At 38.7% G+C, this 20,458-nt stretch overlaps 1 protein-coding gene across 1 annotated transcript in view; it reads right to left on the bottom strand.

Moving 5' to 3' along the window:
- The window catches only part of TMPRSS15 (transmembrane serine protease 15), a 61,716-nt gene that overhangs the window by 36,995 nt on the left and 4,263 nt on the right, over window positions 1-20,458 (bottom strand). The window contains 8 exon segments of the mRNA XM_075412912.1: window positions 490-599; window positions 3,294-3,402; window positions 11,647-11,766; window positions 13,325-13,419; window positions 15,660-15,662; window positions 16,148-16,196; window positions 17,909-18,051; window positions 20,272-20,316. Of these exon segments, the coding sequence (XP_075269027.1) occupies window positions 490-599; window positions 3,294-3,402; window positions 11,647-11,766; window positions 13,325-13,419; window positions 15,660-15,662; window positions 16,148-16,196; window positions 17,909-18,051; window positions 20,272-20,316 (674 nt within the window).

The following is a 20,458-nucleotide window of genomic DNA, read 5'->3' as shown; positions in this document are numbered from 1 at the left end:
GGATAAAATTCCAGTTTTCCGGAATAGAATACAGAGACAGAGATAAGGTATCATCAGTATTTCAAGGTCTGAGGAAAGCAATACCAGGCTTGTAATGAATTACAGGGAGTATCATAGCACTTGTCCCAACAGTTTCAGTTTAGATGCTTCCATTTATGTTACTCTGCATGATGTTACAGGGTGTTCTGACAACATATTTCTAAAGAAACATGGACCCCACAAGACTATGGCTCTAGTCAAGTTATAAAGATTGTTCATAAAAGATCTTAAAACAATGTAGAGATTACTTAATATATTAGAGAAGCATTTATCTGGTCACTTCACAAGAGTAGATATGTATATCAAGATAAATTGTCAAACAGGGTAATTTTACACAGATGCATTCTTCCATTTAAACATATGCATGCAGATTTTTTCACTTCAAAATGCTTATTTTACCACTTAAATTTTCTTAATGGAAAAGTAATATTAGCTGAAATATAACCTTACCTCTTAAAATCTTGTTTTGTCCTACACCTTCATAAATATCTAAATTATCCGAATACCGTTGTGTATCAAATGAAGTGAAGTTCAGTTTGATGGATAATCCTTGAGGCACTCTAAGATGACAAGAGAAAACTGAAAGACATGTTCTAGTAATCTTTCTTTGACTGTAGTAAATTCATTGCGTGCTTGAATGATGTTAAGTTCAGAAACAATGTGAAATCACGTTAATCAAGATTATTAATCAAGAAGGCCTGTTTGGCTAACTTCTGGTTTGTAAAATTACAAACAAATAGGGCATGAACCTTTTGTAACGATACAAGTAATCCCTTACTGACTGGAACTAAGAATATTTTAGGAACTGAATCTTCTAAACTCTAGAATGTGATATTCAGCTGAATAGCTTTTGGTGTTGGTTTTTTTTTTTTTTCTCTCCATCTCATTAATTTACAATTAATTTCTAATGCATGTTACTAATAGATAACATCTCACTGCTCAGGTAGACTTTCTAAATTCAGAGGAATGTTATCATGGTATCAATATGAATCGCAAGATATCAAAATCTGTCTCCTGAAAGTTCAAAATAATGTCCCTTATGAAAAAAACAGAATTTGCATGAAGATTTGAGGATCTCAAACCCACTGTTCAGGAACATGTAATCAAATCTAACCATCACCCAGTAAGTTTAACAACAAAAGTCACTTTAACTAAAGTGTAAAAAATGCTGGGTTTCATTTTGCTGCAGTTGTGTTCTTTCAGTAATCTGTATTTGAGTAGTTCTCCCATTGCCTTTTCACTAAACTTATATGGTAATTGAAATTCTAAGACTCACTATGAAAACCAGCTTAGCTTCTTATACGGTTGTTTGATGTTTTGTGGAATTGAGAGACCCAATAAAGACAGCTTTTCAACAGCAATTTGTTAGGGATTATCAGCATCATTTAGTACAGAAGGGTGAAGTAAATTTTGGAATATTTGCATTTGCTTTTTTTTTTGTTATGTATTTCTTACAGGAAAAAATTATCCTTGGTTTGAAAAGAGTAAAACATATAGTTGAAAGGTAGTCTCTCAGGAAGCTAATCTTTCAGGCAAATATTGAGCATATGGCTCATCTGGGGAGGAGTTACTTGGAGTGAAAATATAAAAGCTTTTCCTAAAGGTAATGGGGAAATCTTTCTAGACAAAGAAAGATAGAAGAGAAATCAAATCTTGGATGTATCACAGGGTGACTTTTAACACATTTTTATAGGGATGATAAAAGTAATAGGACAAAATAACTCTCATTGATTACTGGAAAACCTAAGTGGTTCCCTCACAGACATAATTTTGTTCAAAAGGGAGACAAAATTTAAGTACCACATTGGATTTTTCAGGCCTTTACTACCAGTGTTAGCAGATTTTTTTAAAGTAGATAACTGGAATGGCTGTTTTTGTCAGTGATCTATCTGTAGTTACACAGACCTGCATCACATGTACTATATTATTTGCAATTATGATTCTTTCCAAAATTAAGCTTTTGCTAGCTACATACCTGGTATAGAAATGTATCTAATACAGTGCTTCTTGCAACTATAGCGACATTTGAAGAAAAATTAACGGCTTAGAAGGAAGTAGTGCACTTGAGACATGATTATTTATCATGCTCAAATTCTGTGATACCGTAAACTGAGGAACAAGTCAGGCTTATATTCTGAAGGGTACAATCTTGTGCTTTTCCTGTAATTCACCTGTATTTTATACCCAGGTGTAGCCAGTAGTTATTGGTGAATAGCATTGCTGAAGATGAGAAGCAACAAATGTACTAAACAGAAGGAAAACCATAACTTTTTCCTGAATTGTCAAGGTGAAGATGAAAGTCCTGAACAAACTCAAAGGCTAGCACTTTCAAGGGAGCCGTGGGAATGAGAAGCCCAAATCTTATCCAATTTTAAAAGCATTTACTTAAGCTCCTTTGAAACTCTTCTACCAAATTAATACTTCTCAGAATGAAAGAATAGCCGTTATTACAAAGCCATAATAAGAATTACTGCCTTTCAAACCAGTAACTTCTGAATTGGCAGTCAATTGTAGGGGTTTTTAGGAAATTGTAGGGGTTTTTAGGAGCTTCCAACTTGCAATCATCTAAGTTATTTTAAGTGTGTACTTTAGGATGAGATTTATCAGAGACCATGGCTACCTCTTTTTGTCCCTGGCCTGTGAAGTGAACCTAGAGTGTCAAAGTCAAATAGCTGTCCCTCCCTGTGAGTATGTATCCTTGATTAAACAAATTCCATTTCTTGTGCCTAGGGCTATAAAGGCATTTGGTGCTATTACGTCAAATGATATTCATGTACTTTTAAAGCATGTTCCTAAATGACTTAGGAGCATAGGTGCTGTTAACTCCCAGGTGAAATGTGTACCTGTAAATGACAAGGGAATTCTTGAAAAATCCATCTGTTAGTTACAGTTATATAATATAAAACCGCTACGTAGTATTTACTGTAAGACTTTAAACAAATATTTTGCAATTGTTTTATGTGGTTTATTTTGAGCTTACTAATATGTTCCTGTGTATGCATATAATACACAAGATTTCTCAAAATCATACCTAAGAATTTTTGAAAGTGGGAGAACTTTTGACATAGTTGTGGGTTTTAGGCATGCAAGTTTTTAAAGAGAAGTTACATAATTATTAAGGAGAAAATGCTGTTACGCATTTTCCATGCTGGGCTATCTGGCAATAGAAACAAATGGCATAAGGTTGATGTGCAGGAAATAATATCATCTCATAAAAAAAAATATTAGGTAGAAAATTATTAGAAATGGCTTACCGTATAATCCATTGGCAAACGATATTTGCATTATATGGTTTTGGATAATTCATAGAGTGAAAAAACCCAGAAGAATCAGTCAACATAAATTTTCCATCACAAACTGCAGCTGTAAAGAGATAATGAAGAACATTTGTCAACACGACATTTGAAAAACAGAATTAGAGCTCAAATGAAGGCGACTTTAGATATTGGTTTACATGGATTACCTTGGAAATGCTTTGTAAGCAGCAATGGGAAGACAAAGTAAAACAGACTACCAACTTACTCCCACTTCTAATTCCTATGACTATTTGATCTCAAAGTACTGTATGAGAAGAAAAGCAGTACAGATAATTCACTTTTAAATTAGAGACAATCCAACTAATCCAAGCTAGTCCAAACCAATCCAAACAACTCTAATCCAACAGCTGGATTTAACTGATACAATTCTTTCAGTTTAGTTTATACATGTGTAAGGAAACAAGATCTTGCCTTCATGTTTCTTATCTGCAGCTACTTTAAATCAGGAAACACTGCTTGCACTACCAGAATCAGTTTGATGTCATGTGAATAAAACCAACAAGTGATATGGTTGACTATTGCTATCTCTGCTTCTATGATCTTCCTAGTTCCTTGCCTTATGTATTACAAAGCGCTCAAAGAGGTAAGTGGATATACCAAGTTTCCTGCCAGCTATCGAATTCATCCATCAACCTACATTTTTTCAAAAATCTTTTATTAGTTCTGTTTCCTTGATGCTGTTATTCCATTCTATGCATGTTCTTCAGTTTAAAAATCAGTTATTTTTTTTTTAAAAAAAGTATTTTTAGGCCTCAGCAAGATTGGAAATGCTAATTCATGTAGGGTTATTTTATTTCAGCAGACACTGAAGCATTGTTGAAGCTTTTGCTGCATCTCTTAAACATTATGTTAGGAATCTGTCTGATGATGTTTTTTCTTCAGTTTTTTAGAAAGCATCATAGCATTTTCAAATAAAGATAAAACCAGTACCATACATGGTTATCTGGAGAGGTAAGGAGAAGTTCATCAATTTGAGGCAGAAAATCAGAAAATAGGTAGAGCTTCTCATTAACATCAGAAATGAAACCATACCTATTATGACTATCCAAATTATGAATAATCAATCATACTGAAAATTAAATGGAAATTTTATTGACTGTAGTCCTCCTCCGGGAAATTATATATAAAATGATCCATCGGGACTCCTTGTCTGCTCATTTCCTGTGTAAAATTCTTTCTGACTACCACTGAAGCAAGCACAACATAAAAATTGAGCTTTGTTTCACAGAATCACAGAATCACAGAATAGTAGGGGTTGGAAGGGACCTCTGTGGGTCATCTAGTCCAACCCCCCTGCCAAAGCAGGGTCACCTACAGCAGGCCGCACAGGACCCCGTCCAGGCGGGTCTTGAATATCTCCAGAGAAGGAGACTCCACAACCTCCCTGGGCATCCTGTTCCAGTGCTCTGTCACCCTCAGAGGGAAGAAGTTCCTCCTCATGTTCAGACGGAACTTCCTGTGCCTCAGTTTGTGCCCATTGCCCCTTGTCCTGTCACTGGGCACCACTGAAAAGAGCTTGGCCCCATCCTCCTGACACTCACCCTTCAGATATTTGTAGGCATTTATAAGGTCCCCTCGCAGCCTTCTCTTCTTCAGGCTGAACAAGCCCAGTTCCCTCAACCTCTCCTCGTAGTGGAGATGCTCCAGTCCCCTCACCATCCTTGTAGCCCTCCGCTGGACTCTCTCCAGTAGCTCCTCATCTTTCTTGAACTGGGGAGCCCAGAACTGGACACAGTACTCCAGATGAGGCCTCACCAGGGCAGTGTAGAGGGGAAGGAGAACCTCCCTCCTCCTGCTAGCCACACTCTTCTTGATGCACCTCAGGATCCCATTGGCTTTCTTGGCAGCCAGGGCACACTGCTGGCTCATGGTTAACCTGTTGTCCACCAGGACACCCAGGTCCCTCTCCGCAGAGCTGCTCTCCAGCAGGTCCACCCCAAGCCTGTACTGGTGCATGAGGTTGTTCCTCCCCAGGTGCAGGACCCTGCACTTGCCCTTGTTGAACCTCATCAGGTTCCTCTCTGCCCAGCTTTCCAGCCTATCCAGGTCACGCTGAATGGCAGCACAGCCTTCTGGTGTATCTACCACACCTCCCAGTTTGGTGTCGTCAGCAAACTTGCTGAGGGTACATTCTAACTCTTCATCCAGGTCGTTGATGAAGAAGTTAAAGAAGACTGGGCCCAGTACTGACCCCTGGGGGACACCACTTGTCACCAGCCTCCAACTAGACTCAGCGCCGCTGATGACAACCCTCTGAGTTCTGCCATTCAGCCAGTTCTCTATCCACTTCACCGACCACTCATCCAGCCCACACTTCCTCAGCTTCCCTAGGAGGATATCATGGGAGACTGTGTCGAAAGCCTTGCTGAAGTCAAGGTAGACAACATCCACGGCTCTCCCTTCGTCTACCCAGCCAGTCATGTCATCGTAGAAAGCTATTAGATTGGTCAGGCATGATTTCCCCTTGGTGAATCCATGCTGACTACTCCTGATAACCTTCTTTTCTTCCACTTGCTTCATGATGGCCTCCAGGATAAGCTGCTCCATCACCTTTCCCAGGATGGAGGTGAGGCTGACTGGCCTGTAGTTCCCTGGGTCCTCCTTCTTGCCCTTTTTGAAGATTGGAGTGACATTGGCCTTTCTCCAGTCCTCGGGCACCTCTCCTGTCCTCCAGGACCTCTCAAAGATGATGGAGAGTGGCTCAGCAATGACATCCGCCAGCTCCCTCAGCACTCGTGGGTGCATTCCATCGGGGCCCATGGATTTGTGGACATACAGATCGCTTAAGCGATCCCTCACACAGTCCTCCTCAACCAAGGGAAAGTCGTCCTCTTTGTAGGCTTCTTTTACCTCCGGGGCTTGGGATTCCTGAGGGCCAGTCTTAGCACTGAAGACTGAAGCAAAGAAGGCATTCAGTAGCTCTGCCTTCTCCGCATCCTCCGTCACCAGGACACCCGCCTCATTCAGCAGCGGCCCCACATTGTCCCTAGCCTTCCTTTTGCTGCTGATGTAGTTGAAGAAGCCCTTCTTGTTGTTTTTGACATCCCTTGCCAGCTTCAATTCCAGGTGAGCCTTGGCCTTCCTCGTCGCATCCCTGCATGCTCTCACCACTTTTCTGTACTCTTCCCAACTGACCTGTCCCTCTTTCCACATTCCATGGACCTTTCTCTTCTGCCTGATCTCCGCTAGAAGCTCCTTATTTAACCATGGAGGTCTCCTACCTCCTTTGCTCGATTTCTTTCTCAGGGGGATGCATTGCTCCTGTGCATGGAAGAAGTGTTGTTTAAAGAGCGACCAGCACTCTTGGACCCCCCTTCCTTCGAGAGCCCTGACCCACGGGATTCCTCCCAGTAGCTCCTTGAAGAGGGCAAAGTCAGCCCTCCTGAGGTCCAGGGTTTTGATCCTGCTTATCGCCCTGCTTCCTCCATGCAGGATCCTGAACTCCACCATTTCATGGTCACTGCAGCCGAGTCCACCTCCAACCTTCACATCCTCCACCAGTCCCTCCTTGTTTGTTAACACGAGGTCCAGCAGCGCACCTTTCCTTGTTGGTTCCTCCACCACTTGCATCAGAAAGTTATCATCGATGCTCTGTAGGAACCTCCTGGATTGCGCCTGCCTAGCTGTATGGTCTTCCCAGCTGATGTCAGGGTGGTTGAAGTCCCCCATGAGAACCAGGGCCTGTGACTGTGAGGCTGCTTGCAGCTGTCTGTAGAAGGCCTCATCAACCTCCTCCTCCTGGTCAGGTGGCCTGTAGTATACACCCACCGTAATGTCACCCGTGTGAGCCTGTCCTTTAATTCTAACCCACAAGCTTTCAACTCGTTCCTCATTTGCCCCCAGGCCAAGCTCAATGCATTCCAGTTGCTCCCTCACATATAGAGCAACTCCCCCTCCTCTCCTTGTTGGCCTGTCTTTCCTAAAGAGTCTGTAGCCATCTATGACAGCATGCCAGTCATGCGAGTTGTCCCACCACGTTTCTGTGATGGCGACCAAGTCGTAGCCGTCCTGCTGTATAATGGCTTCCAGCTCCTCCTGTTTATTGCCCATGCTACGTGCATTGGTGTAAACACACTTGAGCTGGGCTGTCAATCTCACCCCTGGCCTTGGCAGTCCAAGCCTAGGCTCATCCCTAGTGAGCTGGGCAATATCCCCTTCCCCTTTCAAACCTAGTTTAAAGCCCTCTCAATGAGCCCACCAGTTTCAGTCAGGCTCAGGAATGCACTGTTAGCAAAGACTGTGCAGAATGAACTTCATTAACGATGATATGTCTAATGCATTAGCTGGAGTAGAAATCTATTCCCTTTTGCATTCTTCATGGCCTTTGAGATAATTGCTATTCTATATAATCTTTTTATCAGAATAGGCTACAGCTTTAGAGCTAAGTATTGGTCCTTTTTCTGTGCATTTTAATTTATGTGTTTCCTGTCATTACCAATGGGCTAATATTTAAAACCATTTCCCATTGAGAAGAATAAAATCAGTGTGAGAAGAAGCAAAGTGCCCAGCTCGCTATTAATGAAGTGTCAAAAAGTGATACTGTTAACCAGTGGTTAGCAAGACACATACTGATCTAAAAAGGAGTTTATAGCACTGGGAGTAATAAAAAGAAATACAGCATAGTGTTCCAATAAAATTGACTAGAGTTTGCTCTTGTCAACTATTCATTTCTGTTCTTGTTTCCATTTTACATGTTTCTTCTTATCTCTCAAGAGACAGTGAGTAACTTGCAACAGGACAGAAAGATTCAGTCTAAAGCCCTCTGGCTGCTTACCCACAGCCCAGCAATAGTCAGAGCTTAGTATCTCAGGAACGAGCAGGAAGATAGCTGGGGCTGGTCCTATTTCCCTGAAAAGCCTCCCAGAACTTCCTTGTTGCAGGAGGAGGCAGCTGTGGTCAAAGGCGGCAGGGTCACAGAAATCATTACATTTCTGCCTCCTCCTGGAGCCCTCAGAAAAGCCTCATTTGTTCTCCGAGTGAGACAGGAGACATCTTTTGCAGAAACCACTTTCACTGCTTCCCAAACATGCATCTTGCTGTCTATTTCTATCTACTTCTGTTGCACACGAGGCACATGAGGAGGGCTTAATCTTGTTATCCTTGAATGGCACGGAGAAGCTCCCCAAACTGGTCAGATCAAACCCACATACTTCACTTGGCAGGATTTTTCTCTGCCAATGGCGGTACCTTATGTCCTGGCTTACATATGAGTAACATCTCTCTCAGTACTGTAGTGGTTCTGCGAGGCAGGTAATCACAAAATGTTAGCCTAGACATGTAACAACTGCAAAGAGAGCTTGCAGTGAGAAACACGTCCAGGGATCAGCCTCCAGTTTCTTTTATACTTATGTGCTACATGGCTTCTTTTCAGCAATGCCAGACGTTATTAATGAATGCTGCTCAGACTTTCACTTTTCTCTAGAGACCCTTTCATTGAAATTGCTAACTGCACTTTTGCAATGCCTTTTGTTACTGTACCGCACTGCAGAGCCAGAAAGAAACCTTTCAAGATAATTTTAATCAATAAAACCAAAGAAATGAGGGTATTCATTTGCCTGAATTTCTGCTGAGAATCTGAGATTTTACTGAATTCTGTCTAATGCAGGAAGAGATTATTAAAATTCATCCTAGTATTCTTTATTTTAAAAACACTAACATACTCTAAAATCAGAAGTGCTAGAAGGAATAATAATCAAGATGAAAAAACAAATGAAGCTGCTTAAAGGGTAGCAACTCCATTGTGTGCAAGAGTACTTGAAGCACGAATTCTGAATTGTCTGTAAATCTCATATAGCACTTCTGAAAATCTAGACTGTTTTATGTTTTATATGACTGTACAAAGTTACTCTAGGGATGGGACATAAGTGAAGAATCAAAGTGGAAAAATTGGCAGGTATCCCAAACATGCATACGTCCTATTGCCACTCATTCCACTGGTTTTGCAAAGTCTGCTAGGAAACGTAAATGTACAAATTTAGGAAAGCTCTGAGCTTTTGGATGGAAAATTTCAAGACTGAAAATGTGACATAACAGTCATGGAGCAACAATTTGTCCTCCAGCCAGAATTATATTTCTGTAAGGTTATGAGCTGAAGCTGCTAAACTAATGGTAACTGAATTAATTGCTTGGAAATACCAGGCATCAGTGAAGATGAACAGGAGCAAATCATTCAGCTCCCTGAAGTAGACTGTAACTGTAGCTAGTTTCCTTATGACATTCTGTCTATTTTCACTTGTATGCACATTCCTGAAATTTTCAGCTCAGTTTTGCATATTCTTTGGTGACTGTTAAAACACCAATTAAGAAATAATATCCGCAGTTTCAAAGGAGCAGGGCATTCACAACTTAAATTTGTTAGAGATCCAGGGAGAGATGCAAATCAGATCCAAAAGCCATGTGCATAAGAGGTTATGCCTCAGCTGAAATCTCTAGTCAAGTACAATTCATTACTTAAACTGCGTAGCCTCCAGGACGCAGTTGAGTCATGTCTACACAGTTTTGACTGCAAGTAGGTGAGCTTATTTTTGCCTGTATCTACCAATGTATGAATATCAATTAAATTCTGTGCTATATAACAGGTCTGACTGTAATATTTTTAATAAAATGTGAGCAAAACTGGTAAACTCAGTATAGTAATGAAAAGGCATTCATTTTGATGAGATGTGTAATACTACTTTTAGCCAAAAGTATCTTTAACTGTAAGTCTCTCTTCTGAGTTGGCCACTTTCAGAAGAATACAGGTAAGAAGCACGTCTGCAATTCACCTTTTTTTATCTGACGAAAATTCTGCTTCTGGCAGATGGGGTAGCATGTCACCAGCCTTCAGAATTAGGCTTGCACATTCTTTAAAAAAAAAATTGGTCTTTTACTTTCTTGTTTGTTTTTAGACCAGAGCCCAGCATTTTACATGTTTCTGAAGGCTCAGACCAGACTGCCCCCACTGTTATTCTCAGAAAAGCTCAGAAGGCTGTTCTCACAGCAGAAGGGAAATAAGCTTTCCAGATCTCTAGCACCAAATTCTGTATTTGAAAACAACCAACCAAACAAAACACTTAGGGAGTTAATTGTTCCAACTGCTCCTAAACCATTTGCAAAGTTCTCTTTGCCAGAAAACTTTACAGACTTTTAACTGAGAGCTGAAACTCTGAAGAGCAATGCAGATAGCATTAACACACGTGCTTCCCCACCAAAACACTGCACACACAATCTGGTAAGCAGTAACGTAGCCAGACTCCTTGGTACAATTTCAGTGTTCACTGCTATGTGGAGTAGCGGCTGCTCTGCACAACAAGGTGCTCAGGCAAACTAGGCAGTCAGATAAAGGCAAACAAACTCACTAGCGCTGAAGGATACAAACTTTTTCCACTAAAAACCAATTAGGTTTCAGGTTTGTAAGATTTTCACAGAATCATGGAAGAGTTGAGGATGGAAGGGATCCCTGGAGGTCATCTGATCCAATCCTCTGCTCATGCAGGGCTACCTGGAGCAAGTTGCCCAGATTTTATCATCATCATCTTACATCTCTCACTGTGGTGCCAGCAGCTCGAACTATTTGTGTCAGTCACACAGACACTCCCATTCCCTTGCACTCGGTGCAGTGAGATGCAGGTGGGCGGCCAACAGAGTTAGAACTCCTGCTAGGGCTCCATCCTGTCGTGGCAGCAGTCACACTTACCTGACCTGGCTGCAAAAAGCTTCCACTGCCCACTCTCCCCTGCGCCGTCTAAGTTTCTGGATGTACAATATCAATGTATCTGGGTGTACACAGTAACCTGGGAAAAGCTCTTTGTAGTGTTTTGTATGATGACATTCTAATGCTGGAATAAACAGAGAAACCTCTCTTCTGACTCCAAATATGTCATTAAGTGGTTGCTGTTACTAGGTAATGTGACTTCATATCTGAATAGGGTCATAATTTTTACTTATTTGGAAACAACATTCTTTGAAATTACTGGGATACAACTTCATATGAAATGTCAATATTATCTTATAATTTACATTGTATTTAATTGTATTATTAATATTTCTAAAGTGAACTAATTTCTCTATTATATTAATATAGCAAGATTGTAATATGTCTTCATTATTCATTAAGCATATTCTTAATTAATGAGAATTTTAAATACAATTGTTTCCATTACAGATAAAGATTATAACAATCCTTGTTATTATTTTTAGTAGGATTGATTCGGACTTCGCTGTGCAGTTTATTGCCTATAAGCTACTTACAAACTGCTGACATGTTTAAGTATGTTTAAAAAGAGTGATTTACAGGGGTTTACATTCTTACCACATCTTTTTTCAGATTCATCTGAACCATCCAGGCAGTCCAACACTCCATCACAAAATAAATCTCTTCTAATGCAGGTTACACCATCATCACAGAGTTCAGCAGGTGGCAAACACTCAGCTGAAATAATAAGGACAACAGCAATAACAGCACAGCAGTAATGCAGTTTCACTACAAAGGAAAAGTGACTTACCTCTGGTTACTCAAGCACAAATCAAATGAACCACTCCATTGTGTTTTACAAAACTGCATTTTTAGAATCCTGGAATGAAATATAACATACTAAAAAGATAAATTTGGCACAGAATGGAGAAAGTTCTCAGAAGTGACATATTTTTTGAAACTAAGCTTGAAGTAGGGCTGGAAGAAAATTCCCATGTATTCCCATTTCCTTTCTCTACCCAAATAAACTACTTTATGCAATATAATAAATGACATTTTCCAATTTCTTATGCTTGCATAACATGAGAAAACTATACTTCAGTTTAAAAAACAGTGAAAAATCTCTGGTTATAGTTGAATAATTTTAATTTAATTTCTTCAACACATCACAGTGTTGCACTTTGTCCCGTGCTAGAGTCTCATTGTCAAAATTTCTTATACAAGAAGGAAAAATATTAATTTGTAAGACTGATCCTGCAGTCTCTAGCCATTATTCCTTGATTTATTTTTTTCATAAAACTGTTAGTTCTGTAATCAGATTAAGTAAATATTTGTATGATATCATATTGTACGATATCAGCATAAGTGACAAATGCTGAAAATGGTTTGGATGTATTGCAGCATTTTAAAGTGCTTTACAAAACACTTTCAGTGTTAGAAATGCAGACTGTGTAAAGCATAAGAGCTTCCATTTTGCATCCAATTGGTAATTGAAGCAAAGCAAACATACTTTAGTCAAGTGTTGGAGGTGATGCAGTGCCAAAGAATGAGTAGCCACAGATGAGCAGAGATGAAACTGTGTATTCTAGACTCAGAACAAAAAAACAAACCAATGATCTAGGAATCTGTTTTGCACAAGACCAATATGCAAGAAAATATTTTTTGCATATGATATGATCAATTCTGGTCTTATTCTTCAACTCAGAAACTAAACAGCATTGCCACCTCCTGGATAGAAAGAAATTAAAGTTTTCTAGTAATACATATTGACTTTTTTTTTAAACAGTAAATTACCCTGAATTGCAATGTAATTGCTATACTCAACTGAAAAATGGCAGCAAATACATTAGACCCATTTGAAAAAGCTTATAAACGTCATATATATTTCACCATTTAATAAGGCTAGGGGAGGATTTCAAACATTCAGACAGCTTTGGCTTTCTGTCCGTTGGAAGGCATGTGAGAGTTTGCTAACATTTGTTTGTTTTTTTTTTTTTTTTTCAAAAAGTCCCAAGAAATAATAGGAAACAAAAATGAGCAGTCAGTATGCGTGTCAATACACACCAATGCACACAACATGTATACCATTTTTGTAGAATGTACAGTCTTAGAAGTCCCTTCTCTTTGAAGAGGTCTCCTTACTCAAATCAAAGGTAAACCCACATATCATGTATTTGTAGGAACAGAATGTGAGGACTGAATGATGCGAGAAGAGGCTGTACACAAACAATGTAATTGTAAGATCTCAGACTGTTTTGTGTAACGTCCCTGCTTCTCCCCATACCTAGTTACCTACCTGCAGTTGTTGAGGATCTACTTGTGGTGAGTTGTCCTGAACCTGGACAAACACAACCCAAGGTTAGAACTCAACTTGTTGCTCTCTGGAACCACCTCTGCAGTTGCTTGGGCAGAACTAAGGAGCAGCTAGTCTGCTTTTATATCTGCATTACTTGCTGTATCCCAAAACCCCAGCTTAGGTAATGATACAGTAACGCCAGCTTGAGTGGCTTGATCCTGAAGGTCAAATGTCATAATAAACATAAAAAAATAATGTGGAACCCAAATGTGTTTTAAATCTCATTCTTTTCACTCTAGTCACAAGCTTTTCAATAACTCCAAAATACTTTTGGGTGATTTTTTCTTTCTTTTTTTTTTTTTTTCCCTTTAAACTAACAGCAGTGCTTTCTTGTCTTCTCCTTGTATGTAAAAGTTCTGACCTGAAGTTGGTGTCAGGGATCTTGTAATTAGACTCATGGGACCTGCTGAAACAAGATAAGTTACGACAACTTCAATATTAGTACTAAAATTTGTGTACATTTTCTTCTAAATAGCATTGCACAACAAATCTGTTATCGCAGTGTAAAGATAGGAGCCTCAAACCTATCTAGTATTTGTATATTTACATACAGGTATACATATATACCTCTAAGTATACAGATTTATACATGAACAAATGCCTAGGTACATGAATATATTTGTATTAGTCGTAGTAAACTGCAAAACATTCCGGAAAAATGGAATGCTGGTTTGTGATTGCTCCAACATAACTTGCACTTAGTGATGCTTTTAATAACAATCACTGAGGATACCCCTGGCATTTCCAGCTCCCAAATAGTCTTTTTTTTTTTTACATTTGAATTTGCATTAACTTCCCTGTTTATTATTTTTACTTTTTACATTAATACTCAAATATGAGAGTAGTATGGTGATGCCCTCAGCTGAAAAAGATTCCCATGTCTCTACATTTAATAGATCCTATCCCTTAGGTTTTAAGATGAAGGACCAGAAGGAATAGAGTGAGAGATGTAGTACGACCTTCTCTATAGTTTGTCATCTATCACTTTTGCTGGCAGAAGTTGCTGAACATTGGCCATCACAGACTTAGTTTTGTTAGATGTTCCTGCTGTCCCAGACCTACTAGTGCACAAACTTGCAAGAGGACTTCCTAACAATTTTCTAGCAAAATGTGCTGATTTAGCATACACTGTTAAACTAAGCTAGATCATTTTGTATTAAATGGATCACAGAGTGTTCTATGTCAGCAAATTTAAGGACACAGTTCCTCTGGCAGGTAGAGAGGAGAGCCCTGCAGAAGGTGCAGGGAGGGTGCAGCTGGATGGACTGTTCTCACACAGCTACATTCAAAGAAGGAAGATTCATTTGTAGCTTCACAGTAGTCCAAAGTGTTATATGCATATGTATCTACCTACATATCTGTCTATATTTTGTAAAGGATCACTATTTTGGAAGGAATGAAACATTCAGTAAAGCAATTATCAGGAAGCTATGTCTTGAAGGCTGTTGAAGAAACTTGGGGTTGTTACAGGCACTCCCCAATGTGCACGCACAAGTTGATAGGGAAAACCATGAAAGAAAAAGCACAGGACAGTGACAGAGGCATCAGTGGTATAGGCACAAATCATAAATGGTCAATTACTGTGTAATCTCACTAAAGTAACATGTGAGATGCTAAGGATGCTTTTAGGGTCTACAGGGCTCAAACCCAAGCATCCAGCAGATGTAAACATACCACATATGGTAAAACTTGGGTATATTGTGCAATTTGGACTGAAACAGAAAGAGGAAGAAAGCAACGAGCAGTGTTAGCAAAAATATAAAAATTACTCCAAGCAGACCCAAGATCAAGGGGGAAGGAATCCACATCAGGACATTATTCTCATTCGAGCCTGGAGTGCTGAGAACTCCTAACTCGCTTCCCCCTTCCTCTGGCACCTCCTCCATACCTCCTAATTTCTTCCTGAGGATGATCAGCAACATTGAACTTAGAACTCAGGGAGCATTGAGATAGCATATTAGAGGAAGGGACAGATAGGAGAAAATTTGTGTGCTAGCAGTTTTGACTATCATTGGGATTAAGCTGTAGTAATTGTAGACTTTGGACTATACGTGTTAGTAGGCCTGTAACTAGACTAATAATCACTGTTTCATTGTTAGGGCTGTAATTAGACTATCAATAAATACTTGGCTCTTATATTCATAGGTGCATTTCTTTAGCTCACATAATTGCGTGAAGTTCCTGGTCTGGTACCCTGCCCTGGAGAATTTGTATGTGATAATTTGTATGCAGTTTGTATGCAGCAACTCTACCTGCATCTAGTGCTACAACGCACCCACTGTATTATTCAGCTGTCTGACGGACTTTTGGCGGGTTTGTACTCAGTGAATTGTGAGACCAAGGAGTAGCGTCTGCTTCATACCTTCTCATCATAAGACTTCCAGTGATAGTGGAAGGAAAGTATCAGTCAGCATTGCTCAGTATATTGGTAACCACAGCAGGAGAATAGGTCTCCTCAGCTTCATCTACCTGCCTGAATCTGCGATAACTTCAGCTTGCGATTCGGGTTGTTGATAGAGACTCAACTTTCACTTTGATCCTCTAATTAAGATCTTAGAGCTTTTGTACAGACTTCAGATCACTGCTTTCTCAAATGGTCAGAAATGAGGAAAGGTGGCCAGCTATCACCGAATGGACCCTAGCAGTCAGTCCCAAACTGCAGGCAAGGCAGCTTTACTAAGTTATACCATCTGGACAGCAAGTCTTATGTTTCTTCATGTTGTATTGGCAACAAAAACTAATTTTTTTTTTAGTGAAAGATACTGACCTGATGAAGTTAAAGGCATCATTGTAGTAAGGTTTTCAGCAGCTACTGGAAGAAAGTAAGTTCATTATAAACTCCTTCTATAGCACAGTATCTAGTTTTATACAACTCAGAGAAAGAAAGGTTATAAAAAAGAAAACCAGCTGTGGCTACTTCTCTTTGAATCACTAGCAGTGTCCCCCTTCCCTTCTTTTGAACATCCCACCCTGTTCCCCACGTTTTCTCAAGCTCTATAATCTTCCTAAGGAATAAAGATCTGTATTAATCCCTTTCAATCCTCAATCCGTATTCATTGTCTTTCATGAAAAATGTCTTCATCTGGGAAATCTTTGTCTTGATACATTTTTCAGAACACCTGTGTCTTCTAGAAGACTATTTAGATGAGATAATCAAGTTAAAACTAACCTAGGGTAATTTGCAAGAAAGAAAGTTACTTTTAATTATTGTTAAAACTGTGATTTTAAGCAAGTCACATCTGTGTTGTAGTTCCCCCCTTCTCTGAAGCAGGAATAAGAATTCTCTTACAGAACATACTGAGATATAGGATGCAAAAGTGCCATATATGATTATCATTGTTAATTAGTTACAATTGTTATTTTATTGAAGCACTCCTGATAGAATGGATAGATGATATTTCACGTGAAAAGAGGCTTTTTAATGATCCACATCAAGAGAAGTTTAACTACTTCAAAGTTCATCAATAGATATACAACCCTGTAAAAAGCTCTTTATAATTTTCTTTGGTGGCATTTTTGAAGTATAATGAGCAATCACTTTCCACAGTGATGTGCAGTTATTTAGAACAACTTCTTATATGTGGGGCAAGTAGTAAAGAGAAACAAAAGATGTCAAGACTCTGAATTTAGCCTTTGAATATCTGAAGTACTTAGCAAAAAATGCACCTTTTAGAATAGAGTAAGAGACATTGCACACCAGATGTCCCACTCCTCCTAAAGCAATCAGTTGCTACTTAATAGTATCTCCAGTAGGTCTTCAAATGTCAGCTAATCAACTTCTACTTTAAAAGATTCAAATTACTTTTTATCCTCATCTTCAGTGAAGGTCTGTTTTGAAGCCTATTGAGGTAAAACCAAGGATTCCCATTGATCTTCTTGGGCTTTCACTTAGGTGTTGACAAATTTTCTAGCACTTACATAAAATCGCTATATATGTGTGTTTGCAGAATTTAAAACTATCTAGTCTTTAAAGCCACATTCCTTTTTTTTCCACTTCTGCTTTACTTAAGATTTAGAGGAATATGAAGTCAGTGCCTTGGGCGTAATTTTCCAGAAGCCACAGTCTGTATTCAGTTTGTTGTTCTGACTGACATCTTTTCAATAAATGAGTCTTCACTTACCATGAGGCTGAGCCCTTTTCCTTATTCTTCAGCAAAACAAAATGATAATTGCATTCACTTATGAAACTACACAGTCAGGGCTTAATTGCTTTGATTTGAGGGATAACGAAATTAAAAATGTTATGTTACACAAAAGAGATGAAATTGAGTGATTTTCACTAGAAAATGATTGCTTTGTCCTTTGCTCCCTCCTTAGTGAACATACAGAATGCTGCCTCATATTTCCTAGTTGACAAGGTTGTAAATCGTTCTTTCAGCTGATACTGAAAGTTCTGTAATGGGGAAGGAGGGCACCCACGACAATAAGTAACAATCCCTTTGCTGTTTGGAAGCCAAAGTTTTCATTCATGCTACCTGTAGTTCTCAAGGATTTATATAGCAAAAAAATGTTTGCTAGCATTACCTGTGACTTGTATGCTGTTCACATCAATTTTCAAATTCTGGGTAAGATTAGTTTTATCTGCGTTGATACCCAAAACCAGCTCATTTTTTATTTTCTCAACAGTTACCCTCTGGGTAAAATAAAGGTTGAAGATCACAACAACACTAGCAATACAAAACAAAGAAGGTGATTAGTTATGCAAGCTAATGAAGTAAATCCAACACATGACATCATCTTGACACTATATAATTTCAACACAGGTTCCATTTGCAAAGTCAGAGTATCTTTAAGTATTGGCTGGAAAAGATAACACATAAAGAAACATTGCTTAATTGTCAGATAGGTTTGAACCTTGAAGAAATAGGGTTTTTTCTTTATCTACTCATATTTTCACTGCTAAAACAGACAAAAAAAACATTCATATCAATTGCTGCAATGGAGCTGAATTGGAGCAAACTGAAGTAGAAACTTTATTGTTATTCAACACTAGTTTAAGTCCTAAAAAATTGATGGTCAACATTTATGTGTTATGAAAATTACATAATGTATTCATGCTTCAAAAATGTAATACTTCTATAAAGCAGACGTCATCTGTGGGTTCTGCATCTGTGAGGATCTGCTGTGTGACTGCCTGGATTCTCATAAGGAAACTGCAATGGCTGAAAGCAGAGATGTTTTGAAAACAGTGGTTAAACTACATTTAACTTCTATGGAGCGTGAAGTCTATCCAGAGTGTTGTCTGTTTGCTCTCTCCCATCCCTTCTAGATACTATTAATAAATTTTATATTTGTAGCTAGATTAAATTATTGTCAAAGTATGATACTTGCTAAAGTTAAATTCTTTCTCCATTTACTTAAATTTAGGTGCAAACTTTTTTATTCTTAAGCATTTGTACTACACAACTGCAAGTAACTCAGCAGTGCTTTTGTGATAAGGGGTGACATTTTGCTGAGCATAGTTTGCAGATTACAATATATTGAAATACTCTCCTCTTTAATTGCTTACGTGTTTCAGATATTCAGATAACCTCTAGGTCATGCTGAGCAAACAAAATCTTTTATTGCTATTGTTGTGACTCAGCAGTTTCAAAGGCGAAATAACAAGGACATTGCCCAAAGGTGTAAACACTTTTAAAACTGAAAGAGTCAACAAGAAAATAATTTCTGAGACAAACTAATATTTCAAAGTATTATTTCAAAGCAGAAATGGAGACAGATCCTTACTGATATATTAACAGTCAGATCCAGCATTCTCTGACATAAGATTTTCTGTGATTTCTGTGGTATTTGTGTCATGATATAGGGATGGATTTGTTTTTACCAAATAGAAATGTTTACAGTGCAGATATCTAGATTCCCATTGTAGCTGACGAAAAGAAATAAGCTGTTCTTTGGCACAATTCATCTCCTCCTAAAAAAGACATCTAACCTGACCATACGAGAAAACTCTAAAAACCCATCACTTACAAAGAGAGTCTTGAGCAACTAGCTCAGAGATGTCTCCATTTTTAATGTCTGGATTTTGATGAGGATGGTCCCATCCTATGTGCAGAAATGAAATTGTGCTGAATGGATCTACCTTCACAAGGACAAAAACCTGGAAGCGACCTACTCCTACCAATGTGTACTCCATTCCCTTGACGTTATAAAATCTTTCACAAAGTGGTCACACTCCACCTTTCTAGCTAATTAGGTTTGTGCCCTCATTATTCCAGTGAAAAGATTACTCTGATTCAAATCTGCTTCCCATTTTCAACATACGTGTATATATGGCTCGCTCATATCCATTTTTCTTTTGCAAGCACAGTCATTCAACTGAGCTATCTCCTCTGAATACTTGTCCACTTTATGTATTTACAGAAAAAAATTGTATCACAAGAACAGTTGATATCACAGAATCACAAAATTGCATCATCAGTTGTCATATAATATGCACTTATCTTTGTGATCTCATCTATAAGATGACTAATTTTATCATTAATTTCTCAAGGTCTTCCAGTTATTCTAGAGTCTTCATCTTTTATCCTCTGTTGATAATGTGAGATCTGCCTCCCCCAGTCTAAGCAGCTTTCCACAAGTAAGCTCAACACAAACTGATATCCTTTCCTTTCTAGCTAGTTTCCTACCTTATTCACTGTCCTTACCTTTCCCATTATTTTTTTCTGAATTGACAGTCCCAAGGACTGTTACTTTTTTTTTTCTTCTAATCCTAAAGGATGTTTTTGGAGGAAAGATATGTCATGAAGCTTCATACACTCTTTAGAGGGCCTTATCCAATCTCTAAAGATGCATTTTTTATTCACTGTTCACAGAAGAACTTTCTAAATTAACAGCATCATTGTCACTTGCCCATATTTTAAGTAAACTTTGTCATATGCAGTTACCCAGTCTCTGAATTTTCTAATCTTTCATCGCCGTCTTCAGATTTCCTGTAGGAAAAAAAAAAACAACCAACAAAAAACATTAAGACAAAACACAACAAACAAGCATATGATTCCCCTTGAGTTTATAATGTTGTGGATAGGATGGAAGTGTGTTCTGAAACTGTTTAATAACAGGAGATATTATTAC

The sequence above is a fragment of the Opisthocomus hoazin genome, chromosome 1, assembly GCF_030867145.1.
Source record: "Opisthocomus hoazin isolate bOpiHoa1 chromosome 1, bOpiHoa1.hap1, whole genome shotgun sequence".
Taxonomy (NCBI): Eukaryota; Metazoa; Chordata; class Aves; order Opisthocomiformes; family Opisthocomidae; genus Opisthocomus; species Opisthocomus hoazin.
Note: the sequence above shows the minus strand (reverse complement) of the source record. Positions and strands in the feature narration are given on the sequence as shown.